Source organism: Monomorium pharaonis, chromosome 10 (assembly GCF_013373865.1).
Source record: "Monomorium pharaonis isolate MP-MQ-018 chromosome 10, ASM1337386v2, whole genome shotgun sequence".
NCBI lineage: Eukaryota > Metazoa > Arthropoda > Insecta > Hymenoptera > Formicidae > Monomorium > Monomorium pharaonis.
In genome coordinates, this window is record NC_050476.1 from 15,577,541 (window position 1) to 15,597,652 (window position 20,112).

The 20,112-nt window shown below is 34.2% G+C and overlaps 1 protein-coding gene across 1 annotated transcript in view; it reads right to left on the reverse strand.

Moving 5' to 3' along the window:
* The window catches only part of LOC105834094 (uncharacterized protein CG3556-like), a 106,976-nt gene that overhangs the window by 14,721 nt on the left and 72,143 nt on the right, over window positions 1–20,112 (reverse strand). The window contains exons 5-6 of the mRNA XM_036292674.1: window positions 8,747–9,130; window positions 2,109–2,507 (exon numbers count right to left, since the gene is read on the reverse strand). Coding sequence (XP_036148567.1) covers window positions 2,109–2,507; window positions 8,747–9,130 — 783 coding nt within the window. The remainder of the gene's footprint in view (window positions 1–2,108; window positions 2,508–8,746; window positions 9,131–20,112) is intronic.

Below are 20,112 nucleotides of genomic sequence, written 5' to 3' on the forward strand. Positions count from 1 at the left end.
TTTCAAAGGTTGAGACATTTTTGCCTTTTTTTCGATATATCTTGTAAACTTAACGAAACATTAAAAAATGTGTTATACAAAAATTTTACAGTATAAATACTTCTATTTAAATACGCTGTTCATTAAAAAAAAATTTTTTTTTTAATTAAAACATTTTTCAATAAAATTGACTCTTATGTATTATTTATAAAGTAATTATATTACTGACAGAATTTGTAACAAATAAAGAAGAAGAATTTGTAGAAAATGATACTGATGATTATAAACCTGATAAGGAAGATAAGTGCGAACCAAAAAACGAAATTTCAAATAGTACATATAACTATAAATATAAAAGATTTAATAACTATAAAAGAAAAACCGTGGAATATTGGAAAAGTGAAAAAAAGGCCGATATGTAGTATAAGATAGTATAGTTACTTTATAAATGCTAGATACATATAAGTCAATTTTATAAAAAATTTTCTTTACAAACAATTATAAAGGGCTTGTTAGTGCTAAGCAAAAATAATACAATAAACAGGTCAATATATCGAGCCAAGACAAAATTTCCCTAATACGTTATAATTTATTAAGTAAACATTATATAATTATAAACGCGACCAACACTATGTTGAAAAATGTTCAATTTTGACGAAATTGAACATTTCAAAATTGAACATTTTTCAACACAGTGTTATTAGTCGCGTTTATAATTATAATGTTTATTTAATAAATTATAACGTATTAAGGAAATTTTGTCTTGGCTCGATATATTGACCTGTTTATTGTATTAAAAATTTTCTTTAATGAAAAAATTTTTGTTAATAAACAGCGTAATTAAATGAAGATATTCATACTGTAGAACTTTTGTATAAAACATTTCTGGATGTTTCGTTAAGTTTACGCGATATATCGGAAAAAAAATCTCAATATTTGAAGGGTGGTTTTAATCTTTTAAACCGTTTTTGACCACCAACTAAATTTTCTAAATTCATGTATTGTCCCCCCTCTACATTTGTGCCAAATTTCACTAAAATTGAAATTTTGATGCAATAAATATTTAACATAGAAAAGGTATAAAGGGTGAATTGAAAAAAAAAAAATTTTTTTTTTTTAATAAATAGCATAGTTAAATAAAAGTATTTATGCTGTAAAACTTTTATATAAAACATCTTTTAATATCTTGTTTAGTTTACAAGATATATTGAGAAAAAGCAAAAACTCAACTTTTGAAGGGTGGTTTTAACCCTTTAAACAGTTATAAGCACCAACTAAAAATTTTTGAATTCATGTATTTACTTTCTCTACACTTATGCCAAGTTTCGTAAAAGAATCAGAATTTTCGGGTTCACGAGGTTTCCTTGTAAGTGAATCTCAAGGTTGGGAAGTAACGTGTTACTTATAACGTGTTACGTCGTTACCGTTACAGTTACTTTTTTTGGTACTGGTAACGGCGTTACTTTTTTTCTGTAACTGTAACGATAACGTAGTTACATTTTTTAAGTAACGGTAAGAAATTTAACAGTTATTTTTGCCGTTACTTTTTATAGTTTAAATTTTTTACTTATGACATATCATAATTTTCACATTTTCAGTCTTCATTCAACCAATATTCACAGTTAAAAACATCTTATAAAAACAGATTTAAGATATATCATAAATTATACAAATGGTCGATTATCTCAAGTACAATGTATTTCTTCAAGGTTTTAGTAGTTTAGATTATCAAAACTGCGAAGAAAAACTAAATACCAAGATTTCATTCGGTCGGCAAAAAATCGTTTTTTTCAACACTTTTCTTTATATGATTTTTTCTTAGAGGGGCCAATATTTGGCGCCTCATTTTATATCCTTTTTAAAGGTAATTTTGTTTGCATTTTTAATGGCTAATATTTAAATGTTATTGTTTCTGTCACTGCTTTTTATTTTATTCCGTTTATTTATGTTTATTTTATTTTATCAATTTTTATTTCGAAGTGTGTGTGTGTGTGTGTGTGTGTGTGTGTGTGTGTGTGTGTGTGTGTGTGTGTGTGTGTGTGTGTGTGTGTGTGTGTGTGAAGCAATAAATTTCTTTAGAAATTGCAATTGTAAGAAATTACAAGTAAGAAAATAATTGAAATCTATACCTCCTGGTGCAACCAAATGATTTCCAGGTGGTGAAGATGGTTCTGGTGGACAGCGCAATCTGTAAAGTAACCAGTAATGATAGGACATCGGTTCCTCTTTGTAGCCAGCCAACGTATGAACATAATGACCGTTAGGCCATTCAGACGCAGTAAATTGAAAATGAGAAGACATGCTTGCCGCCAACAGCATGACACTGTAGAAAGTTTCGTTTTTGGGTACAGTCACTGTCAAATTATATGTTTCATTTACATTGCTGCCGACCCACAAGGTGTATGATACGTTTACAAGCATCGGCACCATGGTGCTCGTGATTAACGTGATATCTACATTGCTTGTGTTATTTGCCGACGTTTCTAATGGCATAGAGGTCACACTGTGATTATCAGATGTCCCAATATCTGCAATTTGTAGGTACAAAGGACTTATTTTTTCATTTATTCTATTTATTCTATGATAGAAGTTGCATTAACATATTTATATAATGTATAATTAACCTTAACATCCCAGTAAACATCGATTCTTGTAGAAATCCAAAAGACATCTTATTCAAGATGTCTTCAAGACATTTCTAATAGATATCTAAAAGATATCTAAGAAGATTTTGTTAAAAATATTTTCATGGAATTTCTAAAAGATATCAAAAGACATCTTAAAAGTTGTCTTAAAAATTTTCAAACTGGACATGCCAAGGATATCTAAATGAAAGATCTATACAAGATATCTTAACCTCTCCCTGGCCAGCCTAATATTAGGCTTATAATTAAATTTACCAAAAACATATATTCATTTAGCTAAAATTACTTCTTTTATCATAATATATATGCATTAATTCCAAAATAAATTGATATGTTACTTTAATGACCTTTTATATATACTGTCTCATACTTAAATGCAACACAATTATGTTTTTATATACATATTTTTCACATTTTTATTACAAATGACGTTAACAATAAACAATAATATAAAGTTTAAATACAACAAAAAAAATCACTTTTTTCGAACTGAAAGCCTAATAATATTACACTAGAGTGATGTTATCTTCTTCGTAGTTCATTTCACTAACAAGGACAAAAATATTTTAGCATTAAAACTAAAAAAGTCGGCCAAAAAAAAGAATTAATCCTCTAGAGGTTAAAGATGTCTTTTGTACATTTATCTTACCATATAGACAAAAAGATGTCTTTTAGATTTCTAAAAGACATCTTGCGATTTCTTGCAATATCTTACATTTTTTACGAAAAGATCCCACACAGCACAGGATATCGCAATATCCACCAGATATCCGAGGGATATCGCAATAACCGTAGGACATCCATGGGATTGCAATATGTCCAATTGGGAGCGTCCCAGATGCGCACAGTAATAAACGGACACAGCAGGCTGAGTGAAACGGACACAATAACAAACGGACACAGACCAAACGGACACAGTAATAAACGGACACAGTAACAAACGGACACAGTAACAAACAGACACAGACCAAATGCGCACAGAGCGAAACGGACACAGTGCGAAACGGACACAGACCAAATGCGCACGGATCAAATGCACACGGACCAAATGCGCACACTGCACATGCGCACACTGCACGTGCGCACGGACCAAATGCAATCCATGTACATTGCAAGCAGAGTAAAGTCCACATAGGTTAGCGACTTGGACGGGATGGGTGCGGGAGGGGGGCCGAAGGCCCCCCTTGCACCCCCCCCCGTGTGTGTGTGTGTGTGTGTGTGTGTGTGTGTGTGTGTGTGTGTGTGTGTGTGTGTGTGTGTGTGTGTGTGTGTGCGTGCAAAGCATTCACTGCATCACATAGGTTTGCGACTTTCCGTGTATGCATTTGGTCTGTGCGCATGTGCAGTGTGCGCATTTGGTCTGTGTCCGTTTCGCACTGTGTCCGTTTCGCTCTGTGCGCATTTGGTTTGTGTCCGTTTTGCACTGTGTCCGTTTCGCTCTGTGCGCATTTGGTTTGTGTCCGTTTGTTACTGTGTCCGTTTCGCACTGTGTCCGTTTGTTACTGTGTCCGTTTCGCACTGTGTCCGTTTATTACTGTCTCCGTTTGTTACTGTGTCCGTTTCACTCAGCTTGCTGTGTCCGTTTATTACTGTGCGCATCTGGGACTCACTCGTCCAATTGGATATCTCGATAACCTGGGGATATCCTCAAGATAAAGTGTGCTATGTGGGATATTTTTTCGCGATTTTAGAGATCTTATGCAACAGTTTGAGATATCTTTTAAATATTTGGCGATGTCTAAAAGACATCTTAAAGAAATCTAAAAGACATCTTGAAGAAATCATAAAAATATCTAAAATATTTCTCTTAAAAATCCAAAAAATCTGTATGAAACATCTTAAAGATGTCTTTTACACATCTTGAAGACCCTTTCTAGAATTCTTTTTAGACCTAGAGAGCTTTCTATGAGAAGAGGTGCGAAGACTCGTGGAATTCTCTCCATCAGGATACAAAAAATCTATTAAATAGGCCCTAAGAGGGTTGAGAGCTTACTACGATTGCTATCGTAGGTTAATCCGTCATCGTAGGTAGTCTTATATAGCTCTCAGAATGTAAATTACATCACGAGAAAGACAGCATTGCATCGTCGCCTATAACGGCGATTCCGCAAACTACATCGCACCTGGCGCGACTGCGGATGCTGCACGCATGTGCACATTGTATTGTGGCGGATATTTCACCGCCACATAAACTACTAAGTTATGATTTAAAATGTCTTTTTTTTAATGTTGAGTAATAAATATATAAAGACGTTTATAGATAACTTAAAACAATTCTAGAACTGGTCTTCCAGATATATGTATAAAAGACATCTTTAACCTCTAAAGAGGATCAACTCTTTTTTAACCGACTTTTTTAGTATTAATGCTAAACCATTTTTGTCCGTATCAGTGAGATAAACTACGAAGAAGATGACATCACTTTAACGCTTAATATTAAGCTTTTAATTAAAAGAAAAGAGTGATTAATTTTTTGACTGTATTTCAATTTTATATTATTGTTTATTATTAAAATGATTGTTTAGCGTCAATTGCAATAAAAATGTGTTGAAAAATATGTATATAAAAATATAATTATGTCGCACTTTGTGAAGTATAAGACAAGATATAAAATGTTATTATACAAAGTAAAATATCAATTTATTTTAAAATAAATGCACATATGTTAAAAAAAGCAGTTTCAGCTAAATGAATATATAGTGTTTTTGGTAAATTTAATTAGACGCCTAATATTAGGCTTCTGGCCAGGGAGAGGTTAAGGTATCTTGTATGGATCTTTCATTTAGATACCTTTGGCGTGTCTGTTTGAAAATTTTTAAGGCATCTTTTAAGATGTCGGTTCATGTAGTTTATGTGGCTGTTAAATATTCGCCACAATACAATGTGCACACGCGTGCAGCATCTGCAGTCGCGGCAGTCGTGATGTAATTCGCGGAATTGCCGCTATAGGCGACAACGCGATGCTACCTTTTTTGTGATGTAATTTACATTCTGAGAGCTATATAAGAAGATTACCTACGGTGACAGATTAACTTACGATAGCAATCGTAGTAAACTCTAAACCCTCTTAGGATCTACGTAATAGATTTTTTGCATCCTGATGGAGAGAATTCGACGGGTCTTCGCATCTCTTCTCGAAGAAAGCTCTCTGGACCTCCGTATGTATATACCTTTATAAATGTCTAAAAAGAATTCTAGAAAGGGTCTTCAAAACGTATAAAAGACATCTTTAAGATGTCTTATATAGATTTTATAAATGTCCTAGATACGTGTTAAAAAAATTTCAGATCAACTTTTTAATTCTTAAAAAAAATTGTGATTGTAGAAATTAAAATTAAAATTAATCAAATTTTTGTCACTGAAATACTGGGATTGTACTAACATAAGAGCTAACATAAGAGCTACGCATTTAATTCAGCCTTCCAAAATTACAATAGAGGAGAAGTGATGGTAATATAGCCACCCATTTATATTTTATTTAATAACTTCGTTAATAATCAATGTTTCAAGTTGAAATTTTACTATTTTGTTCATCAAAGTGTTGCTTATTAAATTTTCAATTCAAAGTTACAAAATATTTATTATATATATTATACATTTTTTATAAAAATGTAACGATACTGCATAATGGGCCGAAGAGAAGTAGGGAGAGTAATATGGCTACCACAAAAATAAATGTAAAAAAATTGGTTTTGTTTAAAAAAGTCACAGTATTTTATTAGAAACGTATATATTTATATAAAATAAGTTGTTATATCGAAACAGGTGATTTTTATTCACATTTAATGGAAGTTAAATAAAAATAACCTTAAATCCGAAGAACCTTTTCATATAAAGACTTTAAAAAAATTAACAGCCTTAAATTAAGCCTTTAATCGATTTATCGAGGAATTTTGTCGATATGGAAATGTCGAAAGTGACCATATTACTAGCACACTTAGATGGCTATATTGACAACATCCTATATCATCATTTAATTTTATATAACTCGAAATATATACAGCCGAATAAAGTTAAATAACAAGAAAGTACTCAAATGTACATTTGGGTGATAATTGGGCAGTTAAGTTTAAAAAGAATACGGAAGTATGTGTAATTAAAAATGTTAAAATGTACTGTGACGTGACAGCCGCAAGCTGCTGTCCGTCACAAGGGCCTCATTGGCCCTTACGCATTAGCATCACGCGAGTCCTGCGTCCTCCCGCTCGGGAACGGATGCAAAAGCGTGTTGTCTCGTGTTTTTGTGTGTGTGACGTCCCGTGTGTTGTCCGCGTACTGATCGTTAAGATTTTTGCGAGCGCTGCATCGCGAGTGCGGCGGAAATCGGTGACCGCAGCGATCGATCTTGTAATTTTTTGGCGTCTTGTCTCGATGGAGAACATTCCCGGAGGTCACCAAGTGAGCGGGCACCGAGGGAATAACGGAGACCCTTTTCGAGCAGGGGTCCACAGGTAATGCCGCCCTTGTCTTGCCTACAATTCTCATCACGTAAGAATTCCGATACTGCCGCCAAATCACGCTTTCAGGATCAAGCGAAGGCGCGCGAGGCAGGCCGATGTTCCGACGGGGCGCCTACGAATCCAATCCCGCGCTAGTCCCGGCGGAGATCACGACAATTTGACATCAGTGAACGCCCTCGTCGAGGAGGAAATACCGCCCCGGCGAAGAAGGCGCCCGGCCAGGAGGAAAGAATCTGCCAGAGGAAAGCGCCAGAATTTCCCGCGCACGGGGCCCAACAGTATCGATTACCGCACCTGGATCGATCAGCCAGCGACGGCGTGCACGCCGCGCGCTGCGCAAAAATCGATCTTGTAGTCATTAGATTAGAGTCACGAATTTATTACGCTCTTGTAGTATTGGATTAGAGTCACGAATTCGTTACGATCTTGTGGTCATTAGACTAGAGTCACGAATTTATTAAAGTATCGTTGTTTCGCCCGATCGCACCCGCCCGCGTGAGTTCGCTCCGTGCTGTTTGTTTCGTGTTCTAATTACGTTGCGTGTGCGTCCCGATCCGCAGCCGAGTCAATTGTGATTTCGTCCTATAGTTGTGTCGCGAGTTATTAATTGCGCTGTGAATTTTCGCGCATTTATGATTTATTGTTAGAAGAATTTGGTTTAATCTATCGCATCGATATCGCGAATCGTTGTTAGTTGCGCTTTCGTCTGATTTCATATTCTTGTCTTGTACTACTTCGTTGGCGAGCTCAGAATAATTATCGCGCATATTACTCGCGGGATCTTGTAACGTGCGGAGGAGCACGAACCCGCCGCGTGTCGCGTGGGCTCGGAGCTACTGTTCGTCCCGATCGCCCTTGACGACATTGTTATCTCCTCGGGAGTTTGGTGTCCACCAATGACGCAGGATAAAAAGTGTAGACTTGTCGGAGAATTCCCGCGTACGTAAAATCATCCGTTCATTGATCCCGTATTCGCGACATGTAATTTCAAGCGATCGTCAGCTTGTAACGCGCGCAGGTCACCATTGCCGCTTAACAGAGCCGTCTAACCCTGTATTATTTACTATCAAATACATTTGTTAATTTTATTGTTAAATTTATATTGTTTCAATAGTTCTCTGGCCTTCCCGATTCCATCCGCCCGCGCCGAACCTCCCCCTCTGCCATTTTAGGGCTGAGCAGCTGGATATCGGAGCCGCTAACGTCCCGGTCGCCTACGAGGCTTATTCTTTTCGCGACTTAGTTAATTTGAGAGCAATCTCCCGCAAATTACAAGAAGAGTAGTACGCTTAACGTACCTGGCACCCAACCAAATATTTGTGTAGAAAACCTTGCTAGAAGGTCGTCCAGACACCCAGGCAGCTAAGGACCGCGACCAGGGACGGAGGCGAAGTTGGCCGTTGCTCGCGAGCACGGTTACAGTACTTTAAAATTTTTTCGAAATTTTTTAAAGTAAAAATGCCTTATAACAAATGTGACTGTTGTGTCTTGTCATATTAGCATCATTATATAACAGTAGGCTACTAAACAAATGATATCATAAATAATTACTAGAATTCGTCAGCTAATAACGGAGATAATATGAGTACCCATATTATCCGTATTGGTTATATTACCACCTTCTCCTCTATCTGTTTCAAAATATAATAATGAATTATTTACTGTTGCTTGTAGTTAGATGAGGAGGCGAATCCGATAAACTCTGTCCACAATCAAGAGCTCGGATGCTGGCCAATCCACGCGGCGCAATTCCTAACATTGCCTCGGCAGTGGCATGGACATTGCCATGAAAAGAACCATCTGGTCGTTGCTGATTGATTAGCCAGGCTAATGCCGCAGATCTGTTCCAGTTATCTGCCGGTTCATTTTCGACTTCTTCTAATGCTTGCATTACCAATACAGTATTACGTAGATCGCCAAAACTGCCATCATGTCTTTGTTGTCGCGCTAGTTCCATTGATGGTTTACGAACGATATGATGAAGATTGCGATGCCGGTGATCCTGAACGATACATCGTAGTGCCAAGATCAACATCGCAATAGTATCTAAAAATTTTATTTATTAATAAAACTTTATATAAGAATCCACAAATATATAGTGCAAAACAAAAATAGAATTAGAATATAGAACTATATATATTTTTTTACATTTTATGTATGAATATATATGAAAAAGCTCCAAAAAACGTTCTGTCACTTGATGCAATATTGTAAACTCCTAACGAAGCTAAAGAATATAGGCTTTCTGCTCTGCGACTACACAAATGTGATTACAATGGATAGAAATAACTTTCTTATAATTCTCAAGAAATGTACAAAGAATTAAAAATTATACAAATTGGTACGAGACCAAACTACTAAGTATAAGGAATTACAAGTCAACCTTTAGAGTAAGAAAATCAAATTCACCAATTTAATAAAGTATTTAGAAGTCTGAAAGTTGAGCTAAAAACCACTTCAAAGAAAAGAAAAATTTCTGCGTCTTAATATAAATACAATAAGTAGGCTATAAACAAAATCTTTTGTCTTAATATCTTATATATAAGTTGTAACATGATGTTCTTCATTAAGATATAACGTAGATATAAAATTAATCATAGCATTAAAATAAATTATAACAATAAACGAATATCGAGAGCAAAGGCAAAAAGAAAGATGTAAATTAAAATAAAATATTAAGAACTTACATGTCCAAAATCAATGAATAAATTTATAAACAAGTACAATTAATAATAATAATATAAAAAAACATAAAGTAAAAGACGAAAATATAAAATACATCCATTATGTAACAAGGGTGCAAAGACGACTTGATAGGATGGCACTCACTTGTGGACATGGTTCAAACGGACACAGTGCATTTGGACACAATATCTTGCGCATGGTGCAAGTTAAATGGCCACGGTGCATTTGGACACTGTGCATTTGGACACAAAAAAAATTTTATTAAAATTGTACACCAGTTATATGCACACATAAAAAAATTTGGCCACCGGGTATTTGCACACGAAAAAATGGCCACCGTTCACTTAGACACGTAAAAGTTGCACACCATTCATTTGCATACCGCTCATTTTTTCATAGTTTATTTGCTCAACGTTCGTTTGGACACGAAAAGAAGCCCACTAATCATGCAAGCAAAGTAAAATTCACATGTGTTTGCAGATTTCCAATACAATGTGGTGAGCAAACAAGCGGTGTGCATCTTTTCGTGTGCAAATGATCAGCGCGTATCTTTCCGTGTGCAAATGATCGGTGCGCATCTTTCCGCGTGCAAATGATCGGTGCGCATTTCTTCGGCGTGCAAATAAGTGGTGCAAATAAGTGGCAAGTAAATGGTGCGCAAGTGAGCGGTGCGCTAATAAGTGATGCGCATCTTTTCGTGTCCAAATGATTGGTGGGCTTCTTTCGTGTGCATGTAACTGGTGCACATTTTTAATAAAGTTTCTTTTATGTCCAAATACACAGTGTCCAAATGCACCGTGACTATTTGAACCGTGCGCAAGACATTGTGTCCAAAAGCACCGTGTCCAAATGCACCGTGTCCAAGTGCACCGCTCCCGGCTAAGCTTGATAAACTTACTAATTGTTTAATACCACTGGCGACAAGAAGTTCATTTTTTGCTATAAATCTGAGATCAGACTTAGTTTTTTATAGGTTTTTGAGGTTGTTGAATCCAAATTTGTCATCGGTTTTGCTCCATCATGTCAGATATAAACAAGTAACTAAGCTCATTTCTCATGAAACAATATCCGGATTTTGTAGCAATAAACCAAAAACTTTCCAAGCCTATAAGACTCATAAAAATTATACGTACAAATAACTATACTCTATAAACCGTGAATGCATAAATCTGAAATCTATAAATTGTACAACCATAAGCACAAATTCCGCAACCTTAAAATCCAAAACCTCTATAAATTATAGAGCCATAAATGCTAAATCTATAAAATCAAACTTCATAGATTCAGAAACCTTAAAGCCATAAACCGTATACCTAAAACTCGTAAAATCAATAGACTATAAGCAGAAAATCCATAAGCAGAAAATCCATAAAACTAAAACTTATAAATCGTAAAGTTATAAACACTGAACCCATAAAATTCATAAATTCATAGACTCAAAAGTGTTGAACCATGGACCTTAAACCTGTGAACATTAAACTCAGAAATCCAAAACCCATAAACTATAAGCCTTCCAACTCATGTACGTGAAATCCATTAGCTTAAAATTTATAAATTCGTAAGCCCGAATGCCCATGAAAACCAAATTAATCAATCCAAAACTTTTAAATCGTATAGTTTTCATGTATTTTATAGGTTTTGAAAGTTTTAGGTTCATTGCTAGATAGTCGAGATATTATTTCATAAAATATGAGCTCATTTACATGATTATATTTAAAAGTCCTAACGTGATGGAACAAAACCAATGACAGATTTAGATTCAGTGACTTCAAAAACTTATAAGGAATTAGGTCTAGTCTCAGATTTAAGGTAAAAAATTTGTGTAGCCTTGTGTAATTTGTATCACAAATTATTGGTTAATAGTATAGCAACAATCAACTTATTAAGGAATTTTTTTGATATGATAATGATCGAAAGTGGGCATATTACCAGCACGCTTAGGTGGCTATATTAATAAAAACCTATGTCATTTTTTAACTTTGTATAACTCGAAATGTGTACAATCAAATAAAAAGTTAGATAATAAAAAGATACTTAAGTATACATATATTTATGTGATAATACATTTCAGTTTTTTTATTTAAAAAGAATGAAAAAGTATGTGTAATTAAATATTAAAATGTATCTTAAAAAGTTTTGAAATGCTCAAAACTACAAATGTCTTGTAATAAACATTGACTATTGTGTATTGTCATATTAACACCACTTCATAACGGTAGTCTGCTAAACAAATGTAACAGATTCCATAAGTAATTGCTAAAATCCGTCAGCTAATAACGGAAGTAATACGAGTGGCCATGTTGTCTACAGTGATCATAATACCATCTTCTCATTTAATGTTTGCATTCAATAACACAACAGCTCGGCATTTTGATTCCTGTTTATTCACATTACATTTTAAGTATTTATAATCATATAGTTTGTCAATACTAAATAAAATTAAAATAAAATTAAAATCTTTTTGAAATAGGTATTACGTCCAAAGGACTTCATAATTTTCTTATTTGATTAAAGATCAAACAAGATTAGAAAAGAAACTCCGCTTTAACAGATGTTGATAACTCTTTGCGTCACATAAAAATAAGTTTGCTAAGAATGTGGTAATAACATAGATGGACGAAACAACAAAACTGAGTATTTCGGCTCCCTCTAAATATTAAGTCAATAAACAATAGAAAATTCTCTTTCGAAACAAAGTTCACGTTTTTCACAAGATACGAATAATAAACTCTGATAAACTTCGACCAACTAAAAGCTAAAGTTCTTTGAGCAAATGTGAAATAAAAATAATAAACATTAGCGACAAAAGCGTAAGTAAAAATTAAAACCATAGTTTTCTTTAACTGGAAAAAAACGTCCCAGATGCGGACAGTGTAAAACGGACATCACCAATCAAATTACTGTTTTAGTTAAAGTTAGAATAAATTTATAGAATTTGATTGGCAGTGTCCGTTTTACACTGTACGCATATAGGACAAACTCTTAGTGCCAAGAAATTACTCAGTGAAAAAATTCCACCTCCATTATCGAACCTAAGACTAACTGTTGGCAAATATCGAACATAGAAGTACTCTACAGCTCAGCAAATAATAAGTTCTAATTATTATATAATTAATATCCGTTTAACAATTGATTATTACTCCAGTAAGTAATAACCTCCATCTTCGACCAAAACGAAGTCGCTGATCTATCAAATGAGAATGTCGGCGCCGCGCGCCGGGTCAGAGCAGCACAAACCCTCCTAGACGAGGCCTATTTTTGGAGTCAACAAATCATTCGGTGTTATCTCCTCAACCTTCTCATTCCCCCTCCCTCCCCCTCCCTCCCCCTCCCTCCCCCTCCCTCCCCCCTTTTTCACTCCTCTCTCTGTTTTTTTCTTTCCCCGGAGATAAAAATTTGCAAAAACTAGACATAAAAAGGTTGCACAAATTGTAATTTTTCATTAGGGCTATAAGTACTACAACATATTAAACATTCAAGGAAATTAACCGAGCTTTTTTTCATATAAATTGTCCTTAATGTATTATATACAAAGTATTCAGAATATAGTAGAATCTATAAAAGATACAAATAAACATGTAAACAGAAGAAGAAGTATTTATGTCATTGAGGATAAGGGATATTTTGAAGACTTTAAACTAATTAACACAAAGGACTTAGAAGCAATTATTATGCCGCGAAAAATGGTACAGAAGAGGGAATAACTAGCAATATATTAAAATAGATATTGTCAGTTATTAAAAAAGAATTTATTAATGTTATTAATCTCTGAAAGGAGGTTGTTGCCCACAGAGCTGGAAAACATCGACAATAATACCAATACCAAAGATTGAAAAAGCTAGGAAGACAAACGAATTTAGACCTATTAATATTCTACCGATATATAAGAAACTTTTAGAATTAGTAGTTAAGTAACAGATTGAGGATTACTTTGAATCTAATGAGTATATAACAGAGCATCAATCTGGTTTCAGGAAACATTATTCGTGTGAAAAAGCAATTCAGACTGTTATTAATGACTGGAAAATATCAATTAGTAAGGAGAAAATAATAGGAGTAATATTAATGAATCTGAAAAAAGCATTTAAAACAATAGATAGAAATAGATTAATAGAAAAATTATATCAGTACGGTATTAAAAGAAATGTTTTAGAATGGATAGAAACATATCTTAGAAACATATCTTAGATTGCAACAAGTTCGTATTGGTAATAATTGTTCAAAATTAATACGGACTGAGCACGATGTGCTACAAGGATTTGTGTTGAGGCCCTTGCTGTTTATTATATATATTGATGATATAATAAAAATTTGCCCAGAAGGCTATAGTATAAAAATGTTCGCGGATGATACACTAATATATCTAGCTGGAGAAGGTGAAGAAATAAAAGGAAAAATAACTTTAATATTTAATATAGTAGAAAAATGGATGAGATTGAATATGCTAAAAATGAACGCGAGTAAAACAAAATTTATAGTTTTGAGAAGTATAAGAAAAAAATTAAAGGGAAATATTGTGCTGAAATGCCTACGGAAATAAAGCGTGTAGACGTAATAAAGTATTTAGGTATAATTAAATTATTGATGATAAGCTTAAATTTGAGGACCATTGTGATTATATGTTAAAAAAAAAAGAAAAAAAACGGGTTTCTTAAATAGGATAGGAAACTACATATCGGCATACACGAGGTGTATTATATATAAGTCGATAATAGCACCCCATTTTGAGTATTGTGCAACATTACTGGGTACAGATATGGGAGAAACATAATTGAATAAATTTCAAGTAGCACAGAATTGGGCTATGCGAGTAATACTACAATGTAATAGATATATTAAAATAGAACATATGTTACAAGCGTTGCAATTTATGTAAATTCCTATAAAGCAGAGACTGCACTATAATGTATGCATATTTATATTTAAGATTCTACATAACTTGGCGCCGAATTACTTAAGGGATAGACTAGAAGTAATTAGTAATGAAGATGGAAGAAAAACAAGACAAGAAAGGACTGTTGCAATAAAATTCGTTAGAACTAGAAGTGCGCAAAAAGCGTGTGTTAGGAAAGCGTAAAATTATACAATCTTTATTCTTTGTTAGGCGCGCGTGGTGAACGGTTGGCTAAAGTGATATAGAAGCATTTTAACGGTGCCACGCATATTAAAAGTAGCACAACCAGCCCTTATCAGGGCTAAAAGAGAGGCAGTAAGATCCCTGAAAAGGGAAATAAAGATAAATAGAGAAAAAGCGAATTGAATATGCGACACAGTTGGAAAACTGGTGGAAAGTGTGGTTAGAGAAACGTGTATGGAACATGGAATAAAATCTGCGCAAGCACTACGTGCCAGTGAAAACAAAAAGAATTTGAAAAATAGTGACGCAAATTGCATTAGTACGGAGAGCAAAGTGCCGGTAGTAAAGGAAAAAAAAAATTATTGGCCTTCACTTGAACACAGTACAATTAGACACAGTGCAAATGCACACGTTGCAAATAGACACAAAATAATGTACACCGTACATTTCTACAACGTAACCGTGGACACACACACACACACACGAGGAATGTAAGAGGGGCCTTCGGTCCTCCCTCCCGCACCCACCCCGTCGATAGGGATGCCCTAAACAGAAAGGTATAGAAATGTACGATGTACAACTTTACGGTGTACAAAATTCCTGTGTCCAAATAAACCGTGTCCATTTAGACTGTGTACATTAGTTTGTGTCCATTTGCAACGTGTCCATCTGCACTGTGTCCAATTGTACTGTGTCCAAGTGAGCCACTCCCAAAATAATTGGTGATTGAAAATATTATTACAAGAGAGTTAAGGAAATAATTGATGTTAGCCCAGTCCTAGTAACGAGGAAAGACTCAAAAAGAAGTGAAAGTGATAGTAGAGAGGAACGCATGGAAGTGGTATCCAACGAAAGCTACGAAATGGGGAAAAGTAAAAAAAGCGCGGGCAAAAAGAAGAGACAGGAAAAGGGGGAGATGAAAGATATTCAGGAAGATACAAAGCAGAGGAAAACACGCAACCAGGAGGAGACAGAAGAAATGGAATTAATCAACACGACTTCAGAATTATCATCAAACAGGGGAAATGCACAGCTATAGACCTCAATGGACACAACAGTATCGTCAACTACATATTACACGGACGATGAACCAAAAAAAGAAACGATATACTGCAAGAACGGAAAGATTCTGTACAATTATGAAGGCCACAAATAACAGCTTAACAAAAGAGACGACAAGGAATTTAAAGCAGGACATAAGTGTGACTGCATAATATCGGTGAAACTAAGACAAGAGAATATGAAAAAGAGAGGTAAGATAAATAGTTTTAAAATCATAAATGCGCTGGTCATAGGAAAATATAAAACCGGACAGGTATGTTAAGACCGGTTTTAGGATATTCACTATATAGATATTAATAGAGCGAATAAAGTAATAAGAAAACTCGATAATATAAAAGAGTTAGAATACAGTTTACTTGAAAGGAATACGGCCATAAAAGGGGAATTAACACTTGCAATAAATCAACGCGAAAATATTCAAAAAATGGAAAGGCTAATTACGAGAAGGCATAATAAAACAAGTAAAAGAATGGAAAGTTTGATCACTAATGATATTCTAGTTACATTCAAAGGCAATATGCTGCCGCACTCCTTGTCGTACAAAAGCCTAGTTAAGATAAAACTAAGACCCTTTATATTACATGTGAAACAATGTTTTAAATGTTATAGGTTCGGACATATACAATCAGTATGCAAAGAAAAAGAAAGATCCTGCATAATCTGCGGAGATCCATTCCATGGCACATACAATAAAGCACCAAAGTGTAGAAACTGTGGCAAAGGACCCAAAGCAAACAGTAAAATGTGCAAGGAATTTATGCATTAAAGGAATATTTTGAGACATGCAACGGAAAAAAATATCTCTATAACGGAAGCTAAACAAGAACTAGGACAGCGAGCAACATGATACAGAGATGCTTTAATAAGAGATACAGAAGATACTAAGGAAAGAGAATACAAAAGGAAATGAGAATATGAAAAAAAACAAGCTATAAGAATCAACAACTACGACAATATTTAATTTCAGAAAAAAGAAAACAATAAACATACGAAGAAAAAAGAATAAAGAAAAGGATGCCAAACAATGGATAGAGGAATGGACGAGGTTAATTACTGGCAGAAAAATAAAGCAAGAAGCATAATAAACCCCAACAATAGTAAAAGGCACCAAGAAATACATGAAGAAGAAGAAATAGTGGAAATTAGTACAAAGAAACAAGAAAAAAAAGATATTGCAGTCAGAAGCATAAAACAAATAGTCCAGAGAAGTGAACAAAACGATTATTATTTGGAAGCACTAAAAGAAATAATAGAAATAATACATGTGAAAATGAACAAGGCAATCGCAGAAAAAAGAAACAAAGAAAGAGAAAGGACTATAGGAAAAAGTCAAGAGGAATGGACATAATAACTTGGAATACTAGAGGCATAAGAGAAAAAAGACCTGAAATAATCAATAGAATAAATGAAACAGACATCATGTGTTTAACAAAGATGAAGTTAAAAGAAAAAGATAAGATACTTATACAAAGCTTTAATCTAGAGCGAACAGATAGAAAAAACGATACAGGCATAGGAGCAGGACGAACAGCCATTGCGGTCAACAAAAAGATAAGATATCAAAAATTAAATTTAAATAATATTCCAAAACATTGAAAAGCCATTGCAATAAAATTACAAATACAAAACTGAACGGTGGAACTAATGATAGCAGTAATTTACCGAAAACCAGGGCACCAAATGAAAAAAATAGAGTGGAAACAGTTCTTCAAACAATTTGAAAGTAAAAAAAACGCTATTATCACAAGCGATTTCAATGCTCACAACACTATATAGAATTGCAAAGATACGGACATAATAAAATGACGTTAGCGAATGTATTATAAGAAACAGACTTATTCGTAATAAATACAAACACCAGGAGCTATATGGAATCACACGATAAAATCTACCTTAAACTTAGATCTGATAATAGCAACCACAAATATGATCAATAAAATAGACCACAAACAGAAAGAAGACGTGGGGCTCAGACCACCACTCAATTAGAAGAATCAAGTTAAATATGTCAGCAAGTACATACACGAAAAAAAAAAACAGAATCTCAAGGAAAAATACAAGATGGAAGGAATACAATAAGAGTATGTTAGACTGGTTTAAGAAGTAACTATCAATCTGGTGGAAGGAGGATCCAAAGCAAGTATATGATACTCTGGTAAAAGGAATAATAAACGCAATAGAAAAAGACAGCTCATCCCAAGAAATTCTATTAAAACAAAAGAGGAGGAAGAAAACAAAAGAAAACAAAGTAATATCACTACCAGCCAGAATAAAAGAGGAGAAAAAGAAAGGAGAACAAGCCAGAAACCCTGGTGGGACGAGGAATGTAGGAAAAGTATAGAAGATAGGAAAAGAGCCCTGAAACAGTTCTACAAATCACAAACAGTATACGACTTTATTGAATTCCAGAAACCAAAAGCGCAAACAAAAAAACTACTAAACCAAAAGAAAAGAAATTGTCTCTACAGCTTTACAGAAAGCATCAACAAAAACAACAGTATGAAATGTATGGAATAAACTAAGAATATTCCGTAATTCACTCAAAACGATAGAATGGAACAAAAGACAGAGAGGAAACAATTCAATAAAAGATTCAAGAATACGCACTCTGCTGGGTAGCAACCAAAAAGTCAAGAAAATAATGGAAGAAAACCTTAACGAAAGAATAAAAATAGAGGAAGTAAGAAGAGCAATAAGAAAAATTAAAAGAAATTCAGCACCTGGTCTGGACCATGTAGGATACACAATGTTAAAAGAGTTGCCAGAGGAATATGAAGAAGTTCTCACACACATATTCAACAAAATTTTTGAAGGAGAAATGGAAATACTCGAAGAGTGGAAAAACTATCAAGTAATATTTAACGACAAGCAAGATAAGGAAGATGTAAGGCCAATCTCGCTTTCGTCTTGTATGAGAAAAATATACGAAAGAATCATTAATGAAAGACTAAACTGGTGGACAGAAACCAATAACATTTACGACAAGCAGTAGTTAGGGTTTAGAAGAGGAAAATCGTGCCAGAACAACTTAACAAAACTGACGACACATATAAACACCCAACTGTTGAAGAAACAGAATACTATGGCAGCCTTCATAGACATCACTTCGGCATATGATAACGTTTTATACGATGTCATTATTGAAAAACTAACAAGAGAAAATTGCCCCAGCAGATTAATAAATACGATCAACGACTTACTATACAAAAGAACTGTTGAATTTGTCACAAGAGAAGGAAATATAATACAAAGAAAAGTTAAGTAAAAGGGGCTACCATAAGAAGCAGTTCTAAGCCTATAGAAGCAATCTTATACAACATATATACTAACAGCATACTAAAATCAATATCAAATGAAGTAAAACAGATTCAATTCGCTGATGCTATGGCAATATATTGCAGCGAAAAACACCTCATCACAAGAGCAAACTTGATCAAAAGCGTACTAGAAGATATACAAGAAGAACTCGAGAGAATAGGATTGAAAATAAATTCCCAGAAAACCAAAATAATAGAATTTAACAAACAAGGGATTGTAAATAAATTAACGAGAATAAGATTTAAAAAGGAGCAGATTAAAATACAAACAGAGGCAAAATTTCTCGGAATCTGGTTAGATTCTAAGATGAACTTCGATAAATACTGCAGTTTAATGAGAGACAAAGCAAGAAAAGCAAATAACATCTTAAAGTGCGCAAACAAGGTGTCACGAGGAATGGAAGTAAACACAGCCTTACTGTTTTATAGATGTCTTATAAGGTCTATCCTGGAATGCAGTTTACCTACCTGCCTACGAACAGAGAAAATTCATTAAACAAAGTAGAAAAGGCCCAATATATGGGCATAAAGATAGCAATAGGGTACAGGAACAGTACCCCAACAAATGTTATACTGGCAGAGACAAAATTGATGTCTATGACAAACAGAGCTAGATTACTAGCAAGAAAGTATCTGATAAAAATGGCAAGTCAAGATACATCAACAAAAAAAGAAGAAATAGAAGAAATAGAATCATTAGCAAGAGAAGAAATGAGAAACAGGATAAACTCCCCATAGTACAAAAAAGCATAATAGTGGGAGCATGGAATCAAGTGAAAAGAGACGGTGAAATAATAGAGAAAAATACGAGAGAAGAACTGTTCAAAATGAACTAATAGGATATAACAGAAGAATTAAACCTAGAACTAAAAATTGGAGAAAAATAC